The sequence below is a fragment of the Pongo abelii genome, chromosome 6 (assembly GCF_028885655.2).
Source record: "Pongo abelii isolate AG06213 chromosome 6, NHGRI_mPonAbe1-v2.0_pri, whole genome shotgun sequence".
Taxonomy (NCBI): Eukaryota; Metazoa; Chordata; class Mammalia; order Primates; family Hominidae; genus Pongo; species Pongo abelii.
The window spans coordinates 4994991-5014960 of record NC_071991.2 but is presented as its reverse complement, the minus strand read 5'-3'; the positions used below and the strand labels follow the sequence as shown (position 1 = coordinate 5014960).

At 51.4% G+C, this 19970-nt stretch overlaps 1 protein-coding gene across 1 annotated transcript in view; it reads left to right on the top strand.

The window, feature by feature from the left end:
- Positions 1-661: 661 nt before the first annotated feature.
- The window catches only part of MMD2 (monocyte to macrophage differentiation associated 2), a 52815-nt gene continuing 33506 nt past the window's right edge, over positions 662-19970 (top strand). The window contains exon 1 of the mRNA XM_002817660.4: positions 662-917. Coding sequence (XP_002817706.2) covers positions 871-917 — 47 coding nt within the window. The 5' untranslated portion in view covers positions 662-870. The remainder of the gene's footprint in view (positions 918-19970) is intronic.

Below are 19970 nucleotides of genomic sequence, written 5' to 3'. Positions count from 1 at the left end.
CCCCCAACACCCCCACTTCCCACTCCCTCCACCTCCAGGTCCCCTTCTTCCCACCAATCCCCCACTTCCCCCACCCCCAGGTCCCACACTCCCCCCAACCCCCCACTTCCCACTCCCTCCACCCCCAGGTTCCCCACTCCCCCCAACCCCCAACTTCCCACTCATCCCACGTCCATTCTCCCCTCCTTAACCCCCACTTCCCACTTCCCCCAACCCCTTCAGCACCCCCAGTTCCCACTCCCGTACCCTTCCCACTCCCCCATTCCCTCAGCCCCCCAACTTTGCATTCCACTCCCCCGGCGCCCCCCCTTCCCAATCCTTCCCACTCCCCCTACTACCACTTCCCGCTCCCCACCCCACCACCAACCCCCCACCTCCCGGCTTCCAGCGAGGGCACGAGGGAAAGGGGCCGGGGCCAGGGCCGCCCCAGGCCTGGGCGATGGGTGGCTCGCGCGCGCAGCCAGGACCCCCCCCCGTCCCGCCCCCACTCCTTACGCCCACTTCCTCACCCCCACCTCTCCCACCCCCATCTCCCCACGACCCTCCTCCACCCCAGCGGAGGCTGCGGGGTCGCGGGAGGGAGGGGGCCGGGCTTAGGCCATTGGCAGCGCGAGCCCCGGAGCCCCCCCGCGCCCCCGCCCGCCCCGCCCCCGCCACCATCTGCTCGGGATTTGGCGTCGGCGGCTCCGGGCGCCTCCAGCTCCGGCTCGGGCTCGGGCTCGGGCTCCGGCTCCGGCTCCGGGCGCCGACCAGGTCCCCTTGGCCCCCGCCGCGCGCCCTCCAACCTGCTGCTGCCGCTGCCGCGCCCCTCAGGCTCTGCCAGCTGCCCGCGCTCTGAGCCCGGGGCCGGATTCCCATGGAAGCGCCGCGATGTTCGCCCCCCGGCTGCTGGATTTCCAGAAGACGAAATACGCGAGGTGAGCGGCAGCCGCGGGGGTCCGCGGGGAGGGAGGGAGGGGCGCGCGGCGGCTGGGACCGCGGGGGCCACCTTGGTTCTCGGGTCCCGCCGCCCAGAGCGCTAGAGGGGATTGGCGGACCCCTGACCCCCGCCCGAGAAAACCAGGACCCAGGCAGCCTCGTCTTCTCGCTGGGATGGAGTAACCGGGGCGCCCGCGCCTCCTCGCTGGCTGCCATTGGGCAAGTCGCTTCACTTCTCTGAACCTCATTTCCACGTTTACAAAACGGGGGTTATGCGAGTCCCCGTGTCCTGGGTCGCCGTGAGGATTAAGCGAGCTGGTCCTTGCAAAGCACTTTGCACAGTGCCTGGAGCCCAGGGCAGTTACGCTCGGGCAGTTACGCTCGGTCTCTCTTAAGCTCGGTCTCTCTTGGGCACTCTTGTTCGTGGTAAAAGGCGTTGGTACCACCTCCGTCCACCCTTCCAGCAAGTCGGAGGAAAGAGTAAGTGCTCTTTTCAGATGGAGAAACTGAGGCTCGGGGTGGGCGGGGGGTGCACCTGTACATCCTGGTCTTTTCATAGTGTGAACTCCGTGGTCCCCTCAGAACCCCGGTCTCTTTTGTAAAATGGTGATTAACAGACACTGTGATATCTGAGTAGAAGTTAGGCTCCTGTTGCTTGGAATTCCAGTGAAGAAGGTGGGCGTGGGGAGGGGGTTTCTCCTTTTACATATCTTTAAGATTTTGTTGGGAGGTGTGCTTGCCTGGAAGCTGGCATGAAAAATCCCCTCCTAAAGTTGCTCCTCGGTCCCCAGTGGTCTTCAGGGAGCACAGACCCTTCTGGTGGGAGCAGTCCCCGGGGGCCTCTTTGGGGGGGGCACCAGGCCATCCTCCAGGTCACCTTTCCCCCTCTGCCACCTGGGGTCCCCTGCCTTCGTGAACAGAGGGGCCTGGTGTGTGCTGAGGCTCCAGTGGGTGGTGAGTGGGAGATGGCTTGGCAGTATTTTTCCTACTCACATCAGTGTGGCTTGTTACTTGCAACTGGTTGTTAAGAGTCCCCTGGTGCCCCTGAAGTCTCTGCAAGTTCTGGTCAGATTGAGCACAGCTTGACAACAGAAGCTCAGGGCTAGGATGGTGTCCAGGGTAGGGAAGGCTGGCAGACAGGACGGAGCCCTTCCTTCCCCCTCAGTCTCACCCTCTGTTTCCCCCGGGGGACGTGATGAGTCTATCTTTCCTAAACTTGGGGAATCCCACCCGGAGATGCGATGCACTTGGGGAGGACTTGAGGATGAGTTCCTGCGGATTTGCTTTTGGCTAGATTGTGGGACTGGACTGGACTTTTTTTTTTTTTGAGATGGAGTCTTGCGCTTGTTGCCAAGGCTGGAGTGCAATGGCGTGATCTTGGCCCACTGCAACCTCCGCCTCCTGGTTTCAAGCAATTCTCCTGCCTCAGCCTCCCGAGTAGCTAGGACTACAGGCACCTGCCACCATGCCCGGCTAATTTTTTGTATTTTTAGTAGAGATGGGGTTTCACCATGTTGGCCAGGATGGTCTCAATCTCCTGACCTCGTGATCTGCCCGCCTCGGCCTCCCAAAGTGCTGGGATTACAGGCGTGACCCACCGCCCCCGGCCTTTGTTTTTTCTCTTTGAGACAGGGTCTCGCTCTGTCACCCAGACTAAGGCTGGAGTGCAGTGGCACAATCATGGTTCACTACAGCCTCAAATTCCTGGGCTTGAGTGATCCCCCTGCCTCAGCCTCCAGAGTAGCTGGGATTCCAGGTGTGGACCACCACCATACCCAGATAATTTTTGTATATATATATATTTTTTGAGACGGAGTCTCACTCTGTTGCCCACTCTGGAGTGCAGTGGTGTGATCTCAGCTCACTGCAACCTCCGCCTCCCAGGTTCAAGTGATTCACCTGCCTCAGCCTTCCGAGTAACTGAGACTACAGGTGCCCGCCATCACGCCTGGCTAACTTTTGTATTTTTAGTAGAGGCGGGGTCTTGCCATGTTGCCCAAGCTGGTCTTGAACTCCTGGGCTCAAGTGATCCTCTCACCTCGGCCTCCCAAAGTGGGCACTTGGGCTTGTAAAGGCTGGCTCCAGGGGATTTTGTGAGACATAAGTTGGTGGACTGTTCACGGGAAAGGGAGAAACCCTGGGTTGAAGGCTGCCGACGTGGACACGAAGGGAAGGAGCTCTGAAGTCTCAGCAACCAGCCCGGGCCTGTCCCACACCTGCTGTGTGACCTTGGTAGATGTCTCAACCTCTCTTGACCCCAGTGGGTTGATTTGTAAAGTCAGGAGAGCTGGTCTAAATGGTCTCAAGATTTGGACACTTGCGCTGGCTGCTGTGGAATTGGAATAGGGATCTGGAACTGGAGTGCGGGCCAGTCTTTCATGCTTGGGCCAATGCAGCTTCTATGGGTGATGGGTCCAGGGAGGAAATGGATCGCATGGATTAGTTCTATTTCTGTTCCCTTCCTCATCGTGCAGTCTTTACAACTGTACAGTCCACAAATTAAGTCTGTAATAAAGGCTGCTTGATTAAGTGATTTTTTTTTTAAAGATAGGATCTACTCTATTGCCCAGGCTGGAATGCAGTGGTGTGATCATAGCTCACTGCAGGCTCAAACTCTTAGGCAAACATGATTCTCCTGTCTCAGCCTCCTGAGTAGCTGGGACTACAGGTGTGCACCACCATGGCTGGCTAATTTTAAAAAAAGTATTTGTAAAGATGGGGTCTCACTATGTTGCCCAGGCTGGTCTTGAACTCCTAGGTTCAAGTGATCCTCCTGCCTCAGCCTCCTGAAGTGTTGGGATTACAGGCATGAGCCACTGCACCCAGCTGATTGAATGAATTTAATGGTATAATCCAGGGCTGTCCGTGAGTAATATACAAGCCACAGATGTGGCTTTATTTTATTTAGTTTTGAGATGGAGTCTCACTCTGTCACCCAGGCTGGAGTGCGAAGGCACAATCTCTGCTCACTGCAACCTCCACCTCCCAGGTTTAAGCGATTCTCCTGCCTCAGCCTCCCAAGTAGCTGGAACTACAGATGCCCGCAACCACACCTGGCTAATTTTTGTATTTTTAGTAGAGGTAGGGTTTCACCATATTGGCCAGGCTGGTCTCGAACTCCTGACCTCAAATGATCCACCCACCTTGGCCTCCCAAAGTGCTGGGACTACAGGAGTCAGCCACCATGCCCGGTCAGCTTTAAATTTTCTAGTAGACACTCAGTTTAATGTGTGCCTAATATTCCATCTTGTTATAAGAAGGTAAAAATAAACAGGTGAAATTATTATAATTTTTAGAATATATTTTAGTTAACTCTTTATATCCAAAGCATTATTATATCAATATGCAATGAATATGAACAAATTATTCATGAGATATTTTACATTATTTTCCACCACAAGTCTTCATCTAATATGCATTTTATACTTACAGCCCGTCTGAATTTGGACTAGTCAATTCCAAGTACTCAATAACCACATGTAGATTGTGTCTACCAGATTGGTATCTTCTGTGGTGAGAGATGGGTATTCCAAATTAAATGCTGTGTGACATTGTAAAAAATGCTCTCCTTCTTGGAGTCTCTGTTTCTCAGTGGATGGTAGGGCCAGCTAACCCCTAGGTTCTAACCTAGAGTCTTTGATGTAAGTAACCACCTGGTCACCTGGAATGGTTTTTGTACATCAAGAAACATTCATATCATAAAGCTGTAAGAATTAAGACAGTATGGTGTTGGTGCATGGTTAGGCAGATTGACCAGTGGAGCAGAATAAAGAGGCTGAAATAGATTTATGCATGTAAAGGCGTTTTAAGCTGTGTGTGGTAGCACGTGCCTGTAATCCCAGCTACACCTGAGGCCAAGGCAGGAGGATCACTTGAGGCCAGGAGATTGAGAACACTCTGGGCAACATAGCAAGATCCCATATCAACTTTTTAAAAGGCATTTTATTTTTACCAAAGATGGTGTTGCTGATAAACCTAGGCAAGGATGGTCTATTGGATAAATGGTACTGAGACAATTAATTATTCAGATGACAACAGTGGAACAGGAACCCTACCTCACACCATGCAGAAAAGACACTTTTAGAGGGATGAAAGATGTAAACATGAAATAAATAAAAAAGTTGAAAACTTTGAGAATCTATAAAAGAATAACTTTTGAACTTTGGGGTAAGGTTTCTGAAGGCACATAAAGTACAAATCATAAAAAAAAGATTGATGAACTTGACTACATTAAAAATTAAGTTTCAGCCTGGGCAAGGTGGCTTATGCCTGTAATCCCAACATTTTGGGAGGCCGAGGTGGGAAGAGCACCTGAGTCCGGGAGTTCAAGACCAGCTTGGGCAACATGGTGAAACCCCATCTCTACAAAAAATACAAACAATTAGCTGGGCATGGTGAAGTGCGCCTGTAGTCCCAGTTACTCAGGAGGCCAAGGTGGGAGGCTTGCTTGAGCCTGGGGATCGAGGCTGCAAATGAGCTGAGACTGAGCTCCCGCACTCCAGCCTGGGTGACAGAGGGAGACCCCATCTCAAAAAAAGAAAAAATAATTAAGTTTCTGTTAATCAAAAATGCCACGAAGAAAGTAGAAGACAAGCCACAGTGCAAAGGACATATTTGCAACACCTTTAACCAACAAGTAGTTAATACCCAAAATATATAGAGAATAAGAAATAGAAAAAGACACATAACCCAATAGAAAGTGTAAAAGACATGGACAGGGATTTCTTGGAAGAGAACACAGTTGAGCGTGTGAAGAACTGCTCCCTCGCAGTGGTAACCAAGACAATGCAAAATGAGATACCACTTTAATATCCAGTGCATAAGAAGCCTAACTGTCTGGGTGCAGTGGCTCATGCCTGTAACCCCAGTGCTTTGGGAGGCTGAGATGGGAGGATCTCTGGAGGCCAGGAGTTTGAGACCAGCCTCAGCAACAAAGTGAGATCCCCGCCTCTCCAAAAAGAAAAAAGTTAGCTGGGCATGGTTGTGTGCCTGCGGTCCCAGCTACTCAGGAGGCTGAGGTAGGAGGATCCCTTGAGCCCAGGAATTCAAGGCTGCAGTGAGCTATGATCCCGCCACTGCACTCAAGCCTGGGTGATAGAACAACTCCATCTCTAAAAAATACAATAAAAGGCAAAATGTAAATTTAAGATGAACAACTATAAAAATTTAAAGTCCAAAGTAGTTCAATAAAACCGAAATATTTTATGAAAATGAGACTGAGGCCGGGTGCGGTGCCTCACGCCTGTAATTCCAGCACTTTGGGAAGCCAAGGCAGGTGGATCACCTGAGGTCAGGAGTTCGAGACCAGCCTGACCAACATGGCGAAACCCCGTCTCTACTAAAAATACAAAAATTAGCCAGGTGTGGTGGCACGCACCTGTAGTCCCAGCTACTCGGGAGGCTGAGGCAGGAGAATTGCTTGAACTTGGGAGGCAGAGGTTGCAGTGAGCCAAGATCTTGCCACTGCACTCCAACCTGGGCGACAGAGTGAGACTCCATCTTAAAAAAAAAGAAAAAAAGAAACTGAATCACACGAAAATGAAACCACTCAGGCTGAGGGTTCAATGTCCATCTAGTTGCCAGTGTAAAGAATTGGAATCGGGTTTTATACAAGTCATGTGTAGCCCAACACCTGCAGGAGTTCAGGAGTTTTAGGAATGTGTTGATATTGATGGTGTTTCCGGCTGCCATGTGCACCTGTTGGAAGTAGCCAGGCAGTGCTGACCAAGACAATTCCCTGCCCTCCTGGAGCTCACATTCTTCTGTGGGAAGCAGACAACAGATAATAACTATGTGATAACACTTCAGATAGGAATATGGCCAGGTGAGATGGGGAGCTGTAGGGATGGAAGAAACAGGGATTAAGATGCCTTCTTTGGCTGGGCATGGTGTCTCATGCCTGTAATCCCGGTGGATTACTTGAGGCCAGGAGTTTGAGACCACCCTGACCATTATATCGAGATCATGTCTCTAAAAAACCAACCAAACAAACAAAAAAAGGCCAGGTGTGGTGGCTCACGCCTGTAATCCCAACACTTTGGGAGGCTGAAGCGGGCAGATCACTTGAGGCCAGCCTGGCCAGCAAGGTGAACCCCTTTTCTACTAAAAATACAAAAATTAGCCAGGTGTGGTGGTGGGTGTCTGTAATCCCAACTACTCGGGAGGCTGAGGCAGGAGAATTGCTTGAACCCAGGAGGCGGAGGCTGCGGTGATCCAGGATTGTGCCTCTGCACTCCAGCCTGGGCGACAGAACAAGACTCTGTCTCAAAAAAAAAAAAAAAAAATCTCTTATGGAGCACGCAACCGAGATCCCCACATGTGCAGTTCACAATAGGGCTCATGCTCCTATGAGAATCTAAAAAACAAAAAAAAGGATGCCTTCTTGGTAGGACTGACTGTGAGGAAATGCATGCAGAGTGGTATACAGTAGGTGCCCAATAAACGATGGGCTGATACCATGCAGTGTTGGGCGGAGGTTGGGGCTGTGGCCGCCCTGCCTATGCCTGGGGGGAGCTGTTCTTTCAGCACCAGCAAGTCTCAGTGTGTTTCTTTCCTCCTTGACTGAAGAGCTGAGTTGACGAATATGCAGGGAGAAATAGGAAGTGAGATTTGCCTGGAAATCCCCACTTCATCAGCAGTGCAGAAATGCATCTTCAGATTCATCCAGGCACAGCCCACCCTTCCAGGCTTGTCCCAAGTCCCGGGCCTTTCAGGATCCTTCAGGAATGAGCAGGGGATGGCCCCACATGTCCTTCAGCTTTGCATACCTCTCCCCAGCCAGACTTCAAGCCGCTCAGAACAGGAGTGGGCTGGGGCTATTCAAACCCTCTTGTGTTCCCCAAGGGGCCAGCATGGTCTGGTGTGTGGTGGGCATCCCTGGCTTGTCCACATCGCACAGCTGGTTAGTTGGTTCATTGATGCATTTAAAAACCTTGTTGAGGCCGGGCATCATGGCTCAAGCCTGTAGTCCCAGCACTTTGGGAGGCTGAGCTGGAAGATCACTAGAGCCCAGGAGTTCAAGACCAACCTGGGTGACATGGTGAAACCCTGTCTCTCCAAAAAAAAGGCAAAAAATTAGCTGGGCATGGTAGCACGTACCTATAGTCCCAGCTACTTGGAAGGCTGTGGTGGGATGATTGCTTGAGCCCAGGAGTTTCAGACCAGTCTGGGCAACATAGCAAGACCCTGTCTGTACAAAAAATTTAAAAATTAGCCAGGTGTGGTGGCTCATGCCTGTAGTCCCAGCTACTTTGGAGGCTGAGATGGGAGGATCACCTGAGCCTAGGAGATTGAGGTTACAGTGAACCATGATGGTGCCACTGCATTCCAGCCTGGGTGACAGAGAGAGACCTTGTCTCAGGAGGTGGAGTGGGGAAGAATGAGTAGGGCTAGATGCTGGATGGGCAGAAACCACAGGTGTCCATGACAGGACAGGACAAGCCTCGGAGGTTGCAGCATGTAAGTGGGCTCTTCAGGATGAATAGGAGTTTTCCAGGGTGAGGGAAGGACATTGAAGAATGAGGGCATTGGGGGGTGAAGTGCAGGGACCCAGGGCAGGGTCTGGTGAGGTTGCAACACAGGCTGGGCGTGGAGAGGATACTGAGCCTGGTCCCAACAGGCCCTGAGCACACCCAACCACTGTTCCGTGGGCTCTATGGCACCATTAAGGGCTTTTAAACTGATGGCGGCATGATTTGGGCTCCAGAGGGAAGAAAATAAAGGGACAGAAGCTACTTTTGAGGCTGCCATCACAGTTATCAAGGGAGTAGGTCTCTTGGAATTCCAAGGATAGGGCTGCAGGCGGGCTGGAGCTATAGGTGCCTCATGGGGTCATAGCTGCCCTTCACCTCCTGGACTGTGGGAGCTGCCTGTGGACATCAGGCCTCTAGACCCATAAACCCTTCAGGGCACTCTCTTACGCAATGAGATCAAAATAAGGAAATTTAGGCCAGGCGCTGTGGCTCACGCCTGTAATCCCAGCACTTTGGGAGGCTGAGGCGGGTGGGTCATCTGAGGTCAAGAGTTCGAGACCAGCCTGGCCAAGATGGTGAAACCCTGTCTCTACTAAAAATGAAAAATTAACTGGACATGGTGGTGCATGCCTGTAATCCCAGCTACTTAAGAGGCTGAGGCGCGAGAATTGCTTGAATCTGGGAGGCGGAGGGTGCAGTGAGCTGAGATCACACCACTGCACTCTAGCCTGCTGGGCAACAGAGTGAGACTCTATCTCAAAAAAAAAAAAGAAATTTAGCTTTAAAAAGGAAGGAAATTCTGGCACACGCAGCAGCCTGGATGAACCACAAGGACATTCATTATGCTAAATGAAATCAGCCCCAAGGGGACAAATACTGTGTGATTCCACTTATCTGAGGTCCCTCGAGGAGTCACATCCATAGAGACAGGAAGTGGAGTGGTGGCTGCCAGAGGCAGGTGGGGGTGGGTAGGGAATGGGGAATTAGTGTTTAATAGGGACCGGGTTTCAGTTTTGCAAGATGAAAAGAGTTCTGGAGATGGATGGTGGTGATGGTGGTATAAGAAGGTGAATGTAGGGCCAGGCGCAGTGGCTCACACCTGTAATCCCAACGCTTTGGAAGGCCGAGGCAGGCGGATCACCTGAGGTAGGGAGCTCAAGACCAGCCTGACCAACATGGAGAAACTCTGTCTCTACTAAAAGTACAAAATTAGCCAGGCCTGGTGGTGTATGCCTGTAATCCCAGCTACTCAGGAGGCTGAGGCAGGAGAATCACTTGAACCCAGGAGGCGGAGGTTGTGGTGAGCCGAGATTGCGCCATTGCACTCCAGCCTAGGCAACAGAGTGAGACTCCATCTCTCACACACACACACAACACGGATACACACACACACACAAAAGAAGGTGAATGTACTTAATGACAGCAAATTGTATGCTTAAAAATGGTTAGGATAGTACATTTGATGTGTGTTTTACCACAGTGAAAAAAATTATTCTAAAAATACCTAGCCGGAAATGGTAACGTAGGCAGGTCATTTGTTAAATGTGAGAGAGGAGATGGGGGGGAAAGGAAATTTAACATTGATGCAAAATTATGATCAAATTGTCTTAGCCTGTTCACGCTGCTCTTATAAAATGCCATAGTACTGTTCAGCCATAAAAAGACTGATATTCTGGCCAGGCACAGTGGCTCATGCCTGTAATTCCAGCACTTTGGGAGGCTGAGGCGGGTGAATCGGGAGATCAGGAGTTCGAGACCATCCTGGCCAATATGGTGAAACCCCGTCTCTACTAAAAATACAAAAATTAGCTGGGTGTGGTGGCGGGTGCCTGTAGTCCCAGCTACTCAGGAGGCTAAGGCAGGAGAATTGCTTGAACCTGGGAAGTGGAGGTTGCAGTGAGCCGAGATTGCACCATTGCACTCCAGCCTGGCAAGAGAGTGAGACTCCATCTAAAAAAAAAAAAAAAAAAGACTGAGATTCTGTCATTTGCAACAACATGGATGGAAATGGAGATCATTCTATTAAGTGAAATAAGCCAGGCACAGAAAGACAAACATTGCATGTTCTCACTTGTTTGTGGGATCAAAAAATCAAAACAATTGAACTCTTGGACATAGAGAGTAGAAAGATGGTTACCAGAGGCTGGGAAGGGGAGTAGGCAGGTGGGGAGGAGGTTGGGATGGTTAATGGGTACCAAAAAATAGTTAGAATGAATAAGGCCTAATATTTGATAGCACAGCAGGGTGACAATAGTTAATAATTTAATAATAATAATTTTTTTGAGACAGAGTCTCACTCTGTTGCCCAGGCTAGAGTACAGCTGTGTGATCTCGGCTCACTGCAACCTTCGCCTCCCAGGCTCAAGTGATTCTCCTTCCTCAGCCTCCTGAGTAGCTGGGGTTATAGGTGTGCACCACCGTGCCCAGCTAATTTTTCCGTTTTTAGTAGAGACAGATTTTGCCAGGTTGGCTCAGCTCACTGCAACCATCTTTTGAACACAAGAATACAAAAATTAGTTGGGCGTGGTGGCAAAACCCTGTAGGCCCAGCTACTCTGGAGACCAAGGTGGGAGGATCACCTGAGCTTGGGAGATGGAGGCTGTGTGAGCCGTGACCGTGCCGCTGTACTTTAGCCTAGACTAGGTGGCTTATAAACCACAGAAATTTATAGAACCTAAAAAGAATTTTGGAAAGAAAAAAAAAAGCACAAAAATGTATTTCCTACAGTTCTGGAGGCTGGAAGTCAAGATCAAAGTGTTAGCACAGTCAAATTTGTTCCCAGGTGGTAGACGGCAGACTTCTTATAGACTCACATGGCAGAAGGAGCTCTCTGGTCTCTTCTTCTAGGGGCACTAATCCCATTTGTGAGGGCTCCACCCTCATGACCGTGTCATTTTCCAGAGGCCCCGCCTCCTAATGCTATCACATTGAGGAGTGAGGATTTCAACATGCAGATTTCTTTTTTTTTCGGTGAGACGGAGTCTTGCTCCTGTCACTCAGGCTGGAGTGCAGTGGCGTGATCTTGGCTCACTGCAACCTCCGCCTCCCAGGTTCAAGTGATTCTCCTGCCTCAGCCTCCCGAGTAGCTGGTACTACAGGCGTGTGCGCCACCACGTCCAGCTAATTTTTGTATTTTTAGTAGAGATGGGGATCCCCTCCCAGGCTGGTCTCGAACTCCTGGCCTCAGGTGATCTGCCTGCCTCAGTCTCCCAAAGTGCTGGGTTGACAGGTGTGAGCTACCACACCCGGCCTCAACATGTGGATTTTGAGATGATGCCAACATGCAATTGATAACATTTGTATAGAGTTTGATATGGTTTGGATCTGTGTCTCTGTTGTAATCCCCGATGTTGGAGGTGGGGCCTGGTGGGAGGTGATTGGATGATGGGGGCAGATCATGGGGGCGGTTTCTCATGAATGGGTTAGCAGCATCCGCCTTGGTTGAAATAGTGAATGAGTTCTTGTGAGATCTGGTCGTTAAAAAGTGTGTAGTGGCTGAGTGCCATGGCACACGCCTGTAATCCCAGCACTTTGGGAGGCCGAGGTGGGTGGATCACCAGGTCAGGAGATCGAGACCATCCTGGCTAACACAGTGAAACCCCGTCTCTACTAAAAATACAAAAAATTAGCCAGGTGTGGAAGCGCGCCCTGTAATCCCAGATACTCAGGAGGCTGAGGCAGGAAAATTGCTTGAACACGGGAGATGGAGTTTGCGGTGAGCTGAGATTGCACCACTGCAGTCCAGCCTAGGCGAGAGAGCAAAACTCTGTCTCAAAAAAAAAAAAAAAAAAAAAAAAAAAAACAGGCCGGGTGCAGTGGCTCATGCCTGTAATCCCAACACTTTGGGAGTCTGGGGCAGGCAGATCACCAGGTCAGGAGATCGAGACCATCTTGGCTAACATGGTGAAACTCCGTCTCTACTAAAAATACAAAAAATTAGCTGGGCCTGGAGGCACGCACCTGTAATCCCAGATACTCGGGAGGCAGGAGAATCGCTTGAACCCGGGAGGTGGAGGTTGCAGTGAGCTGAGATTGCACCACTGCACTCCAGCCTGTGCAACAGAGCGAGACCCTGTCTCAAAAAAAAAAGTGTGTAGCACCCGTCTCCCTTCTCTCCCTTCCTCCTGCTCCTCCCATGTAAGACACCTGCTCCCCTTTTGCCTTCCACCATGATTGGAAGCTTCCTGAGTCTTCCCCAGAAGCAGAAGCCACCATGCTTCCTGTACAGCCTGCAGAATCATAAGCCAACCAAACCGCTTTTCTTTTTTCTTTTTTTTTTTTTTTGAGATGGAGTCTTGCTCTGTCACCAGGCTGGAGTGCAGTGGCATGATCTCAGCTCACTGCAACCTCCTTCTCTCAGGTTCAAGCGGTTCTCCTGCCTCAGCCTCTGGAGTAGCTGAGATTACAAGCATGCACCACCACACCCAGCTAATTTTTGTATTTTTAGTAGAGACGGGGTTTCACCAAGTTGGCCAGGCTGGTCTTGAACTCCTGACCTCAGGTGATCGGCCCATCGTGGTCTCCCAAAGTGCTGGGATTACAGATATGAGCCACCACACCCAGCCTAAACTCCTTTTCTTTATGAATTACCCAGTCTCAAGTATTTCTTTCTAGTAGTGTGGCACGAGCCTGTAGTCCCAGCTATTGGGGAGGTGGGAGGATCCTTTGAGCCCAGGAGTTCGAGGCTGCAGTGAGCTATATTTGCACCACTGCACTCCAGCTTGGGCAACAGAACCAGACCCTGTCTCTAAAAATAAGAAGAAAGAAAGGCCAGGAGGATTATAGGCCATATGGTGTACTTCATCTTACTGGGAGATATCTGGTAGACCTGCCTCCCGTGGTGCTAGGTTGATCCACGAGGGCTCTAAGGTAACCCCTGGGATGAGAGATACTGAGGTCCTTTTCAGCATCCTGTTACTCAGCAGCCTCTCACCTGGTGGTCTTAGCATCCATTGGTTATTATTGTCTGAATCCTTTGTTTCACTCGCGGTTGCGATTTTATGCTTTTTCAAGATCCTCCCTTGGTGAAGATTCTGCACCCCCACCTCCCTTCAGCATCGCTGGACTCAGCTTTTTAAAGTACTTGGATTTTCATTATTATCTTAGATAAAGCCAAGGTTTCATTTCTTTCAGAGAAAGGCCGCAGAGGGAAACAAATTGATCAGTCCGTGTTTGGAGCGTGGCTATTCTTAGGATGTGTGGATGGTGTTTCGACTCTGTGAAGCTCCTGGGATTGTGTGCACAGGGTGGGGTGTGTGTGTGTGTGAGCGCGCGCACGGGGTGGGGTGTGTGTGTGTGTGAGCGCGCGCACGGGGTGGGGTGTGTGTGTGCGTGTGCGTGTGCATGGGGTGGTGTGTGTGCGTGTGTGCGTGTGTGTGCGCGCACATGTGTGTGCATGGGGTGGAGTGTGCGCGCGTGTGTGTGTGCGCGCGCATGCATGTGTGTGCGTGTGTGTGCGTGCGTGCGTGTGCGTATGTGTGTGTGTGTGTGCGCGTGTGTGTGCACGCGCATTTTGCCCCAGAGAGGTGTAGGTCTCCAGAGGAATCTTCTCTGAGCAGGCAGCTGGGTTACATAGGAATGAATGCTGAATTCTGGTCTTTGGGAAAGGAGTTGGGCTGGAGACTGGCTTGTACCTATTTCAGAGCTCTCTGCTTTGGAATTTTCACTCCTCTGTCCTGGAGGAAAGAAGGAAAGGGGCCGGGTGCGGTGGCTCACGCCTGTAATCCCAGCACTCTTTGAGGCCAAGGCGGGCGGATCACTTGAGCTCAGGAGCTTGAGACCAGCCTGGGCAACATGATGAATCCGCGTCTCCACTAAAAATACAAAAATTAGCCAGGTGTGTTGGTGCACACCTGTAATCCCAGCTACTTAGGAGGCTGAGGCAGGAGAATCGTTTGAACCCCGGAGGTGGAGGCTGTAGTGAGCCAAGATTGTGCCACTGCACTCCAGCCTGGGCGGCAAAGTGAGATCTCCAAAGGAAAGGAAGGGAGAAAGGGGAGGGAAGGGCCGGGTGAGGTGGCTCATGCCTGTAATCCCAGCACTTTGAGAGGCCGAGGCGGGTGGATCACGAGGTCAGGAGTTCAAGAACAGCCTGGCCAACATGGTGAAACCCCGTTGCTACTAAAATACACAAATTAGCTGGGCATGGTGGTGGGTGCCTGTAGTCCCAGCCACTCCAGAGGCTGAGGCAGGAGAATTGCTTGAACCCGGGAGGCAGAGGTTGCAGTGAGCCAAGATCACACCACTGCACTCCAGCCTGGGTGACAGAGCAAGACTGTCTCAAAAAAAAAAAAAAAGAAAGAAAGGGGAGAGAAAGAAAGAGAGGAAGAAGAAGAAAGAGGAAGAGGAAGAGGAGGAAGAAGGAAAAAAAAGAAGAGGGAAGGAAGAAGAAGAAGGAGAAGGAAAGAGAGAAAAAGAAAAAAAAAATTTGTTGGTGTCCAGAAGAAGGAGGAGGAGGAGGAAGAAGAAGAAGAAGAAGGAGAGGGAGAGGGAAGAAAAGAAGAAAAAGAAGAAAGAGCATCCTGGCTAACACGGTGAAACCCCGTCTCTACTAAAAATACAAAAAAAATTAGCCGGGTGTGGTGGCGGGCGCCTGTAGTCCCAGCTACTCGGGAGGCTGAGGCAGGAGAATGGCGTGAACCTGGGAGGCGGAGCTCGTAGTGAGCCGAGATCGCGCCACTTCACACCAGCCTGGGCGACAAAGCAAGACTCCGTTTCAAAAAAAAAAAAAAAAGAAGAAGAAGAAGAAGAAGAAAGAGAAAAAAGAAAAAAAAGGAATGTGTTGGTGTTTAGGACTGAAAAGACCAGAAGTAGCGGGGTTCAGCAGGACCCAGAGAGACTGTCTGTCTCCTATTCTGGGCTCTGTGATGACATACTGGACCCATGGCCACTGGCCGGGCTGGACTATTCTGGTGGAGAATGGCCATTCCAAGTGCTCCCCAATCTTCCACCAGTCCTTTCGCAGGAATAGTAGGAGTGCTGAGAGGGTTGAAAAACGGAGAGCATCGGCCACTCCGGAGCCTGCTCCACAGATCCAGCGTGGGGTGGGCTGGCCCAGGTCATGCCTCTTGGCTCCAGCAGGAGGGTGGGCTCACCCCTGGCTCCCCTCATGTCTGGAACTAGACCCACCTTTTCTCCCTCCAAGTGAGCCGGGGCTAACGTTTCCCTGGGGCCAGGGGAGGGAAGGGAAGGATTTGCTCATTTCCTTCGGAATGGATTCCAATTTTTTTTCTTGCATTGTTTCCCAGGCTGAAGTGCAGTGGCTCGATCATAGCTCACTGCAGCCTCGAACTCCTGGGCTCAAGCGATCCTCCCTCCTCAGCCTCCCCCGTAGCTGGGACTACAGGCATGTGCCACCATACCCAGCTAATTTTTACATTTTTTGTAGAGAGGGAGTCTTGGACGTGGTAGTGTGCACCTGTAGTCCTCAGCTACTTGGGAGGCTGAGGTGGAAAGGTTGCTTGAGCTAAAGAGTTCAAGACCAGCCTGAGCAACACAGTGAGATCTCATCTCTACAAAAAATAAAGAGAAAATTAGTTGGGGGTGGTGGCGTGCACCTGTAGTCCCAGCTACTCAGGAGGCTGAGGTGGGAGGATCACTTGAGCCCAGGAGTTTGAGGCTGCAGTGAGCTGTCATCGTGCCACTGCACTCTAGCCTGAGTGACAGAGCAAGATCCTGTCTCAAAAAATAAGTAAAATAAAATAATCAGTCAACAACAGTGATTTGTCTTCAAGCTGCCCTCCTCTTCGGCTCTCAAGGCAGTTTGTGAAGTGTCTAGGACAGGAATTTTCCAGAAGGGCTACAAGCTCAGGGAGGTTACGTACCATTTCCTGGGTTGCACAGCTAGGGCTGGACTGTAGGGCTAACATGCTGGCCACTGGACTCCAAATCTAGAGGCTTTCTGTGGCCACAATGTGAATGCTCAGCCTAAACTTTCCCCCTGCCCTTTGACACAAGCTAGGTAATGGGCACTGCTAGGGGGGCATCAGGGTAGAGCAGTTGGGTCTCAGTCTTCTCTTCTGTGAAATGGGTAGGGTGTGAGTTGAAAAGGGAAGGACCGACCGGGCATGGTGGCGCACGCCTGTAATCTCAGCACTTTGGGAGGCTGAGGCGGGTGGATCACGAGTTCGGGAGATCGAGATCATCCTGGTCAACATGGTGAAACCCCGTGTTTACTAAAAATACAGAAAAAAGGCCAGGCGCAGTGGCTCATGCCTGTAATCCCAGTACTTTGGGAGGCTGAGGCAGGCGGATCACAAGGTCAGGAGTTTGAGACCAGCCTGGCCAACATGGTGAAACTCCATCTCTACTAAAAATACAAAAAATTAGCCTGGCCATCTCAGCTCACTGTAACCTCCGCCTCCCAGGTTCAAGCGATTCTCCTGCCTCAGCCTCCTGAGTAGCTGGGATTACAGGCACCCGCCACCATGCCCGGCTCATTTTTGTATTTTTAGTAGAGACAGGGTTTCGCCATGTTGGCCAGGCTGGTCTTGAATTCCTGGCCCCAAGTGATGCGCCTGCCTCGGCCTCCCAAAGTGCTGGGATTACAGGCGCGAGCCACCGCGCCCAGCCAGAAGTGTCCTTTTTCTGCTATTGCCTGAAAATTTACCAACTCTCAAAGTAAGGCTGCCTCTGACCTGCCAACCTGGGACACTCTGATTGGCTGCTGGTGACGTCACAGGAATCTCTGGGAGATGATTGGTGGGTGAGAGCCCCTTGGTCAGGTGGAAGGAGGGCTTGATGGTTATGGCTGGTATCTGTGGCATGTTCACAGAGGCTGACCCAGGAGCTAGCTGAGGACGAACAGGTGGCAAAGGGGCCCCCATCTTTGTTGGGGCGACCCCTCCTCCTAAGCCCACTCAGAGCAGACAGCGATGACCATGGCCCCTTCTCACTTGATAGCATCTGGGAGCCTCCTGAGGCTGGGAGATGGTCCTGGCTTTGGAGATACGGACCCTTCTCATCCCATAGGGGAAGAGATTTCCCGGGGAGCCACACGGTGAGCGCCAAGTCTGGGAGCTGGTCTCAGATCTGTCGGGTCAGTACCCCCAGGCCCAGGGGGCCGTTCACATGGGATGCCACGCACAGTGCACCTGAGTGCTGTCTCCTGCAGATCATGCCAGAGTCCCCCGCCTCTGGCACGAGATGCAAGCCCGGGCCCCTTCCACCCCTTGCTCAGTTTCCCCTTCCTGTTCCCATCACTGTCTGCCCCAGGATTTTATTTCATGACCAGTCCCAGGTGGCACCGGCCCAAGGACTGTTTCCCAAAGACTGAGCCAAGATACCGCCGGCCTTTCAGGAGGAGCCTTGAATTCATGAATGGACACAAAGAAGCGGCCAGGGCCAAGCGGAGAGGGGGAGAGAGGCTTAGCACGGCCGGGGCCAGCTTGGCCCTGCGTGGTCCTTTGCCTCTGTGGGACAGATGGACAGAACCCCCTTTGTGTAGGAGCCCGGGCAAATCTCTCTAGTCCTCTGTCCAAGGGACTCAGGGTCGCCACTGACAGGCACCAGCCCAGCCTGGGAGGGGTGGCTGCAGCCGCGTTCCTGGGCCCGGGCTCATTCATGAAAGGGGTCAGGCTTCTCTCTGGGGGCCATAGACCCCAGCTGGGTCAGGCCAGAGAGAGAGGGAAGAATTGCAGAAGCTGAGCTCTGAGACTGGGCCTGGCTCCTGCCAGACTTCGGAGGAGAGAGCCGGGGGAGCTGGGGTGTGCCGGACCCTGCACCCAGGTCAGGATGCAGAACATGCCAGGCCCCGGGAACCCCTTCACACCCCATTAGTCAGTCCTCACTACCGTGAAGGGCAGCAACTCTCCTGGCTTCATCGGACCTTCATCAGACCTGCGCTGCCTGTTCTTGAGGTTTATAGAAATAGATTGGGCCAGGTGCGGTGGCTCATGCCTGTAATGCCAGCATTTTGGGAGGCCAAGGCGGATGGATTGCTTGAGGTCAGGAGTTCGAGACCAGCCTGGCCAACATGGCAAAACCCCGTCTCTAGTAAAAATACAAAAAAAATTAGCCAGTGTGTTTCTGTACACCTGTAGTCCCACCTACTCAGGAGGCTGAGGCAGGAGATTGCTTGAACCTGGAAGGCAGAGGTTGCAGTGAGCTGAGATTGTGCCACTGCACTCCAGCCTGGGCAACAGTGCAAGACTCCATCTCAAAAAAAAAAAGAAAGAAAGAAAGAAATAGATTGGAAGTGTGTGCACCGCCATTTGACATTTGTCTGCAGTCTGCAGAGTGTCCTTATTTCTTCTGAAAGCTGTAATTCGTTCATTCTCATTACTATCTAGTGTTCCATTGTGTGAATATTTCTATGCTAATTCTACCATGGGTAGGCATTTGGGTAGTTTCCAAGACTTTTTTTGTTTTCTGAGACAAGGTCTCTCTCTGTCACCCAGGCTGGAGTGCAGTGACATGATCATAGCTCACCGTAGTCTCAAATTCCTGGGTTCAAGCTATTCTCCCACCTTAGCCTCCTGGGCAGCTGAGACCACAGGTACACACCACCACACCTGGCTAATTTTTAAGTTTTTTTTGTAGAGAAAGGGTCTTACTATGTTGCCCAGGCTGGTCTTGAACTCCTGGCCTCAAGCAGTCCTCCTGCCTCCCTAGTGCTGGGATTACAGGCATGAGCCACCGGTCCCAGCCTCCAGGATTCCTTTTACCTAGCACCTCCCCTCCTCAACTTTGTTTTTTTTGTTTTTTTTTGAGACGGAGTCTCGCTCTGTCACCCAGGCTGGAGTGCAGTGGCGTGATCTCAGCTGACTGCAACCTCTGTGTCTCTAGTTCAAGCGATTCTCCTGCCTCAGTCTCCCGAGTAGCTGGGATTACAAGTGCCCACCACCATGCTCAGCTAATTTTTTTGTATTTTTAGTAGAGACGGGGTTTCCCCATGTTGGCCAGGCTGGTCTCCAACTTCTGACCTCAGGTGATCCACCCACCCCAACCTCCCAAAGTACTGGGATTACAGGCATGAGCCATCGAGCCCAGCCACCCCTCCCCAACTTTGATGCAGCTTATTTGATGTCATCTGGCCTTGAGTGTTGATTTCAAAACTTGACTTTATTTAAAATGTTTTTTATTTGATAGGATTTTAAAAAGATCACTGAGGTAGTACATGAACATTGTAGCTGGTCAAGTAACACACAAATATAAATAAAATAACATTTCTCATGCCTGTCTCCCCCAGTCTCTCCTCTGCTACAGCCAAAGGTTGGCTTTGCTTTCTTTCATACCTTCTGCCTTTCCAAGTCGACAACCTGGCCTTGCCCCTTGCTGTGTTTCCAATGTTTGTCTCTTCGAAAACTTATTCTGAAACTTAATCCCCATTGTAACAGTATTAAGAGGGTGGGAAATTTGACTGTAGTATTGGAGGGGTGGGACTTTTGGGAGGTGATTAGGATTAGCTGCGGTCTTGAGGGTGAGGCATTAGTGGCTTTAGAAGAAGAGAAAAAGAGACTTGAGTTAGCACTACAGGCCCCTCACCACGGGATGCCCCACACTGCCTTGGGATTCTACAGCATCTTCAGCAGCAAGAAGGCCCCCACCAGACACAGTCCCTAGACCCTGGACTTCCCAGCC